General features: G+C 35.8%; 1 protein-coding gene across 1 annotated transcript; it reads left to right on the forward strand.

Annotated features, from left to right (window-relative positions):
• Nucleotides 1-511: 511 nt before the first annotated feature.
• Nucleotides 512-6857, forward strand: LOC145007212 (zinc finger BED domain-containing protein RICESLEEPER 2-like). Its single transcript, XM_078966189.1, has 6 exons — nucleotides 512-723; nucleotides 4391-4483; nucleotides 4641-4653; nucleotides 4720-5278; nucleotides 5404-6756; nucleotides 6838-6857. The coding sequence occupies exons 1-6, from the start codon at nucleotides 512-514 to the stop codon at nucleotides 6855-6857; spliced, it is 2250 nt and encodes a 749-aa protein (XP_078822315.1).
• The last annotated feature ends 1794 nt before the right edge of the window (nucleotides 6858-8651 follow it).

Here is an 8651-nt window from a genome sequence, read left to right on the forward strand (position 1 = left end):
GCGGAATCATAAAATCACCACAGAATCCTAAATTTTGTACGATATTGTACGGGCCACAGAGGGCTCCACAGAGCTACCTCCGCGGACATATTAAACCTTCCACAGAGTGTTGGTTCTGCCGTTCATCAAATCCTCCGCATAGCCTGTGACGAGGGCTCCACGGATGTAACATCTCCACGGAATGATTGGTTATAAGGTTATTAGCAACAATTTTTGGTGCTATAAAGGATTTTTTTTATTCTATTAGGGTGAATTTTTCAAATAAAATATGAGTTTTGGTATTTTATGTATGGTGGGGTTTTGGTTGTTGAGTAATGGAATTAATACCTGCGTTAAACCAAAGTTTAAAAACTTACTTCCGCCTAATTTTGACCGTCAAATGTTGTTTGATATGGTTAAAACTAATGCTAATACTTTCAATAATACTATATTATTGTCATTTCAACACCCGGTTCATGGGTATGTTATGAATATTGTAGACGAAGCAGATATTCATCAATTCAGAAACGTAATGTCTGAAATGAAGGAAATTGTGAATTTGTATTTGGAGGTATTTGAGGGATGTGTTGAACAGACAAATGTGGTTGACAAGATTGTATCATACAATGTTGACAACATTATATCAGATAATGCTAAAGAGTGTTCACGAGAAGAAACTATGGCAATAAAAACGGTGGAAGAAGAAAATTTATATGAGTTTGGAAGATTGGGTGACAAAACTTTGTCAGATGATGAATAATCAAATTTATATGAGTTTGGAAGGCTGGTCAGAAGATGAGTTCACACACGAAAAAAAAAGTTTCAGACATCTTTTACGGTATGCCTCTCACACCTAATTGTCCTGATCAGATTCTAGAACCTTGACCATTTCACAGTTTAGGTCCAAACGGTGATATGTTTGTTCGTTAAACATATGATAACAAACAACAACTAATATTTTCTTTCAGTCTTAAAGTGTGACAACCTGAAATTTATTCCGTCACTGTAATGCGTTTCCGTTAATAAAACCTGTTTATATTCCATTTTTTTTCCATTAACATTTTGAATCAGGGTAATTGAATTAAGACTTTTATTATGACTTTATGAATGTCCAAACACATTAGAAACACATGAAAACACCCTCAATATTCATTTGGAAGATTTTTAGTTACGACAACTTAATCGGGTACGACCATAAGCTCCGTTTAACGTCGGTATCGGGTAGATTTCCACCGGGCCACAAACTCAAAACCCTATATAAGGGTGAGTGGACTTCATTTGAAGCTTTTTCACTCTCTCTTACTACTCTCGCTCTACAAGCCAAATTTGATCCAAAACCACCCCTTTCAAGCTCCAAATTGGTAAGTGATCTATCCTAGCTTATAGTTTAGCTTTTTTAGCATACAAATTCATGTTTAAATCATCCAAAAGTACCAAAAACTTGTGTTTACAGCCCAGGAACAACCCCAAACCGCAAACACCCATAAATGGGGTTTTAAAGCCCCAAAACCCTTCCAAATCACTTCTGGTGCTTAGCTATGACTTAGGGACTTACATGTACGAGCTTAGAATACCAAAAACTTGTTATTTGGGGAGTAAACATGAGTTTACTACCCAAGATCATTCTTGGACCGTAAACCCTCCTTCATAGGCCGTAAACACCATTTAAGGTGTTAAATTGCCCCTTAAACACCTCCTATGGCTTGGAATAATGCCTAGAATCAACCACCATCGAAGTAGGGACCTTAAACATCAAGGAAACAATGACCATAAGGGATTACGGTCGTAAACCCCCAAGGGAAGGGTCCTCTAGCCATAAACTCCTCTAAAGAGGTCAAATGGTTCCCTAACTTCCTTCCATGGCTTGTATATTGGACTAGAATCATATGTGCTTAACCTAGGACCTTAAAAACACAAAAGCAAAGGGAAAGTAAGAGTTTACGGCCGTAAAATCTATGTTTACAGCTATAAACTCCCCAAAATGGTCCATTTGATGATTTAATCACTTCCTATGCCCTATAATTGAAGCTACCCTAATTCCACAAGTGTTGTAAGAGCTTTAAACATCCAAGAACACACCATCAATGAGTTTACGGCCGTAAACGCATGGGGATATGGTCTATGGGCCGTAATCTCCCCTAGGAGTTTACTCTTGAAGATCAAACTCCATATTTAGTCCTTACACCTCCTTAGATGCAACCCGGATCACTCCTAACGCTTGAGATAAAGTGTTTTCGCGCCTCAGAGTGTATTATCTTACTTAATTAGTAGTTCAAAGTCTAATTAGATACAATTATGTATCTCTTCATATTAAATAGGAACCTCGTGCGTGTTCAAGCCCTAAACTGACACTTAACACCCTAACCGTCACATTTCTCGTCCGGTAAGTTCATACCGCTACACCTTTTTCCGTGTTTTTCATGTTTTCAGGTGGGGGAATACAAGCAAAAGTACAAGGAAATCTTGTACTCAAACTTATTATTTCTTATGAAATGTTTCATATTCCATATGCTTTTAACACTGAAAAGCGTATTAACCAATCGTTTAACTTGCAGAGTTAGTTTTCATATTAATTGTGAAACTCATTATAAAATGTTATATTTTATATTTCAAAAATGATTTTCCACACCATTACTGTTAAAAGCATTAACCTTAGAACTTTGATACGTCCTTGGTAACACTCCCCCTAGATACGAGAGTGAAGGACCAATAACATTAATCTTAAAACTGGAAACATGTCCTTGGTAACACTCCCCCTAGATACGAGAGTGAAGGACCAATATCATTAATCTTAAAAACTGGAAACATGTCCTTGGTAACACTCCCCCTGGATACGAGAGTGAAGAACCAATAAACTAGGATTTCCATATGATTTCTTTTAAAATTTCATTAATCTTAAGATTGGAGACATGTCCTTGGTAACACTCCCCTGGATACGAGAGTGTAGGACTACCCCCATAACCAGAATCTCCTGGAGGGAGAACGTGACTTGAGTGTATAGATCTATACGGGATTGACTATCCCGCACCTGGCTGCTAGCTACAGTAGGACCGACTGGTCCACAGGTGACAAAAGTCATAAAACGATACTGGCCCAGTTATGAGCCTTATCTAGTTTATTGTATGGTTATGGAACTTGCAACTTAGATTATGGAAACTTTTATTGCCTACTTATTAGTTTTATATACGTGTTAAAACTAACGTACTTTTCAAGGATAACTAGGCTTTCAGGATATTTCATTTAAACGCTACAAGTATGGTAGATACTTGTACACTGCATTCCGAATCGATAACCAACCACCAAGTTCTAAGGAAAATAAGGGTTTTTCCTGGGATAACTTAACTGTTCTTAACCAGATTGTGTAAAAAATGGATAACTAAACTTTTCTTATAAGAAAATATGGGATTTTCTTAGATAACAACTTTTTCAGAAAACCAAAAGAAACTTGTTCTTTTACAAAACCAACCGCTTATGAACTCACCAGCTTTATGCTGATATTTTTAAAACTGCTTGTATTCTCAGGTCAATGTTGGACAGGTATCTCATAAATCTTTTGGAGAAGACAGAGCATATTAGCTAGCCCTGTCAAAAATACCCGTTACCCGAATTACCCGCTCGATTTTTTCGGGTATCGGGTAAATCGGGTTGGGTAATTCGGGTATCGGGTTAATTATTTCGGGTATTTGGGTAACCCGATTTTTTTTTCAGGTCGGGTAAAGGGTAAGGTTGTTGGGATTCGGGTATACCCGATTACCCGAAATTTCTTTAATAATAACGGGCCAAAACATAATCCCCTTATCCGTCCCAATTAGTCTTAGTCCCAAATTCAAGTGGCCTCGTTCTATTTTCTCTTCGTCAAAAGAAAACCCTTGTTCTCACTTCGCAGTCCACTCGTCATCGTTCGTCACCGGTCAATCAGCTTCAGGTAGCCGTCGCCGCCTCCTCGCCGCTCATCAGTCGGTCGCCGCCTCGCCGGGTCATTGGGTATTCAGGTGCACTTCCGATACAGTACTTGGCTTTAGCTAGTCGTCTTTCTGTCTATACATTTTGCTAATTTTCCCCTGTTTTGTCTATACATTTTTCTATGTATACAATACATGTTTTGCAAATTTTCATATATTATCATTGGATAATTGCTACTGTTTTTCTCAATTTGGATGATATTAAAGTGCCAGATGATGATTACTCATTTCCCTTATCTTCTTAATCTGTCATACTTGTTTATCATCTTAATCTATTATACTTGTAAATAGTTGGATATAAACTCTTGAAATTTATCCACCAAACAGAGAGCAAGTCATAATATACACTAACTGACTAACAGAGAGCTAAGGTATTTGTTATTCTAGAAATGATTATTTACAGTTTGCTTCTATTCTTATTTACAGTTTGTTTCTATTCGTATTTACAGTTTGCTGTCAAAAGTTATTTACAGTTTGTTTCTATTATTTGTTATTGTAGATTCTCATTCGACTTTATTGTTAATTAGTGTTTTAACTCATTGGTAATTAATTAGTGATTGTCATGCCATATTGTTTTATAAATGCCTGTTATATAATTATGCTTTGTTGTTTTATAATTCATAGTTTGTCATGTTATTATCGCATAGACACAATCCCGGAACACTAGCTAGTTTGTCATGTTTCTATTCTTATTTACAGTTTGTTGTCAAAGGTAAGGATAGTATGGTCCATTTTTATGTTTTTTAACAGTTTTTTTTTTTTTTTTTTTTTTTTTTAGATGTCAAATACGGATGACTATATTGAAGTGGAAGATGAGACCATTGAAGTTGAAAACCCAACCAATGATCAAGTTCCACAAGAAAAACAGAAAAAAGCTAAAGAATTCAACCCACGATCGAAAGTTTGGAAAGAATTTGAAAGGTATAAGGATGAAAATGGTGTACAAAGATGTAAATGCAAGCATTGTGGTGGTGGGAATTACAAGTGCGAATCAAGTGGTTATGGGACAAAAAATCTAGGTTATCATTTAACGAAATGTAAAGCTTACTTGGATAAACTTAGTGGTGGGCAAAAACAACTAACTTTTCAATATGGTGATGAAAACAAATTGTCAACTTGGAAATTTGATCAAAATGAGAGTCGTAAGGCTCTAGCCCACATGTTGGTAGTTGATGAACTTCCTTTTAGCTTTGTAGAAGGTGCGGGTTTTAGGTATTACAATAGTGTTAATCAACCATTGTTTAAAGTTCCATGTCGAAGTACAAGCACAACGGATGTCTACCAATTGTTTGTAGACGAAAAAGAAAAAATTCGTGACTTTATTAAAAAAAACGTTGGTAGAATATGTTTGACCACCGATACGTGGACTTCTAAACAACAATCATGTTATATGTGTCTCACCGCCCACTTTATTGATAACGAATGGAAGTTGAAAAAAAAGTTTTGTGTTTTTCTTCTCAAGAGAGTCACCGTGGGGTTGATATTGGAAAAATGGTTGAGAAATGTTTAATGGAGTGGGAAATAGAAAATATTTTCACAATTTCTGTTGACAATGCAAGTGCGAATGATGTGGCAATTGACTTCTTGAAAAAAAGTTTTCAAAACTCCAACACGTGTCTTCTAAATGGGAAATGGATGCATATTCGATGTGTTGCCCACATTTTAAATTTAGTGGTGCAAGATGGCTTAAAAAAAGTTGATAAGGCGGTTGAGATAGTTCGATGGGCGGTTAAATGGATTAGGCAATCGCCTTCTAGAATTCATAAGTTTACCGATTTTGCTAAGGTTGCTAATCCCGGTATAACAAAACACTTGAAGAGAGATGTGCCAACAAGATGGAACTCTACTTACCATATGTTGGAAATTGCACAAGGTTACGAAAAAACTTTTGAAAGATATGATCTTGAGGAATTTGATTTTCGGTACGAAATTGAAAAGGCCGGTTTGTCGATACCTTCATCAAGCGATTGGGAAAGGGTTAGGAATATATGTCATTTTTTAAAACCTTTTCATGATGTTACTTTGAGGATTTCCGGGACACTTTATGTGACATCAAACACGTGCATTGAAGATATATATTCCATTCGTACGCTCTTGGATGATGCTATTTCTGATTCCACTCTTTGTGATATTGCATTGGCCATGAAAAAAAAGTTTGATAAGTATTTTGGCGATGTAGAAAAAATGAATTTATTGCTCTACTTTGCATTGATTCTTGATCCAAGGAACAAAGTAAAGTATTTGGTTATACTACTTGAGGATCGTTATGGAGAAAATGGGGTCGAGGCCAAAAAGAAATATATCATGGATTCTATGTATGAATTATATAATGATTATATTAGAATTCATTCTCCAATTTCTACTTCAAGTACTGCCGAGTCTACCACTTCATCATCGATATTAGGGAAACGCCAAAACCCGGATTTTATGGCACCTAACCCCCCATTGAGAAATAAACTAAGAGAAAAGATGAAGACGAACATAGTTGAATCAATTGGGGAGTTAGAAAAGTATTTTCAAGAAAGTGTTGAAGACGACTTGGAAATGTTTAATATTCTAGATTGGTGGAAAGTGAATAGTCCAAGATTTCCAATTCTATCATTGATGGCAAGAGATGTGTTCGCCATTCCCGTCTCAACGGTGGCTTCAGAATCCGTTTTTAGCACTAGTGGAAGGGTTTTGGATCCGTTTAGGAGTTCTTTGACTCCTAAGATTGTTGAAAGTTTAATTTGTACACAAGATTGGATTCGGGGTAGCATAAGTGACACAATCGATTATGAAAAAGATTGGGAAGAAAATCAACAAATTGACAAAGGTAATTGTTTATTATCTTAATGATTGTAAATTTAATATCTTTTCCTTTTAATACTAACATTATTTAATGTTTTTTATATAGATTTGAGCAAGATGGTGTAGTGAAGGTGCAAGAAGAACGAGTATATTTTTGAATGTCTTTTGGAACTTGACATGTTATTATTTTCATAATATGTAATGGTTTTCTATGTTTTGTAGATTTAAGACTTATGAGTTTTTTGGTAAATGCAAAATACATGCATATACATTGTTATGATGTTATCAAGTAATTTAAATGGTTGACTTTGGTTGTTATTATTTCATCAAAATGCGTTCATGTATACTTTTATTTATCGTTCGGTTTTGGCTTATTTATAGTGTTTTAATTTACAAATCTTCCATCTAAAACAACGAGTAATAAATCTAGTCTATATATTAAACTCTTTTTTTATTCTATTATGAGATTCAACATTTAAACTAAGATTTTTAAGAATTTATTTTTTTAACATCTTATTAGATTAGATTAAAATTGTTAAGCCTTGATATTTCAAGTATTATTGACTAAAAAACATCAATGTTCAAAGTTTCAACACGACATATTTCTTTTTAGATGCCATTTAAAATTTATTAAAAAAAAAAAAAAAAAAAGGGTAATACCCGAATTACCCATACCCGACCCACTACCCGAATTACCCAAACCCGAATTACCCGAATTTATTTTGGGTTGGGTAACGGGTATTTTTCTTAACATGAAAAACCCGAATTACCCGACCCGAATTACCCGAAACCCAAAAATTTTACCCGATCAACACCCCTAATATTAGCAGTCTTGTCTTTACTTTTGTTATACCGATGTATATATAAAACATGTATTACTTCGCTTTCAAACAAATGTAAATATTCCTATGTAATGTAATGGTTGTGTTTACTATGCTTGCTATGTACATTGGTTGTGATACTTTACATGATGTCCTCCGCCCCAGAACGTTTCCGCCATTGGTTTCGGGGTGTGACAGATTGGTATCAGAGCCCTTGTTTATAGTGAACTAAGTATACCGAACCTTACATGGTTTATAACTATAAACACTAAGGGGACGAAGTGCTCTGAACTAAAAGTGTACTTTAAAAATATAAGTATTTTTACTCCAAGTATACGAGAATACCTAAACGCCAGAAACCGTAACCACGAGTAGAACAAAACATAAGTAATTGGGTGTTGTACACTGCGGTTAAACCTGGGCAGTTATGTAGTCGTGTCTAGGATCAATATAGCCTGATCAACTATATTCATTCGAGACACGACCAACATGTGCTTGGGAGTGACTGTGGTGTGCAGCAAGCCTAAAACTTACCTAATATCCAAACAATGAGTCACCGTCTCAACGAAACACAAAATACTATGGGAGTATTTTCTAGAGCTAACTTTATCATAGAAATCCTCATTCAAGTGTTGCTACTCATTTCCTTTAGCGATAAATTTCGCTGCTTTGGTAGCTTTCCTATATATTATCGCATAGTAGAACACTTTTTCTGCTATAATGAGATTTCTCTTGTTCCACATCTCTTGATTCAATTCAGAGGACTTACTATCCTCTTTTTCCTGGCCATTTTAGATTAAGATGCCTCCAAGGAAAAGACCCAACTCAAAGAACAACAATCCTCCTCCACTACCACCTCCCTCTCCATTTGATCCCGCCATGTTCAAAGCAGCTGTTACTGCTGCTATGTCACAAATGAACCTCGGTGGTTCAGGTAGGCTAGGAGGTGGTACTCAGCCTCAAAACCAAGAAGGTAGTCAGGGACACCGAAAAGAATGTTCCTACAAAGACTTTATGAACGCGAAACCCACACCCTTCAATGGCACTGGAGGTGTTATTGCTCTAACTCGATGGTTTGAGAAAATCGAATCTATTTTCG

The sequence above is a fragment of the Lactuca saligna genome, chromosome 7 (genome assembly GCF_052625555.1).
Source record: "Lactuca saligna cultivar CGN05327 chromosome 7, ASM5262555v1, whole genome shotgun sequence".
NCBI lineage: Eukaryota > Viridiplantae > Streptophyta > Magnoliopsida > Asterales > Asteraceae > Lactuca > Lactuca saligna.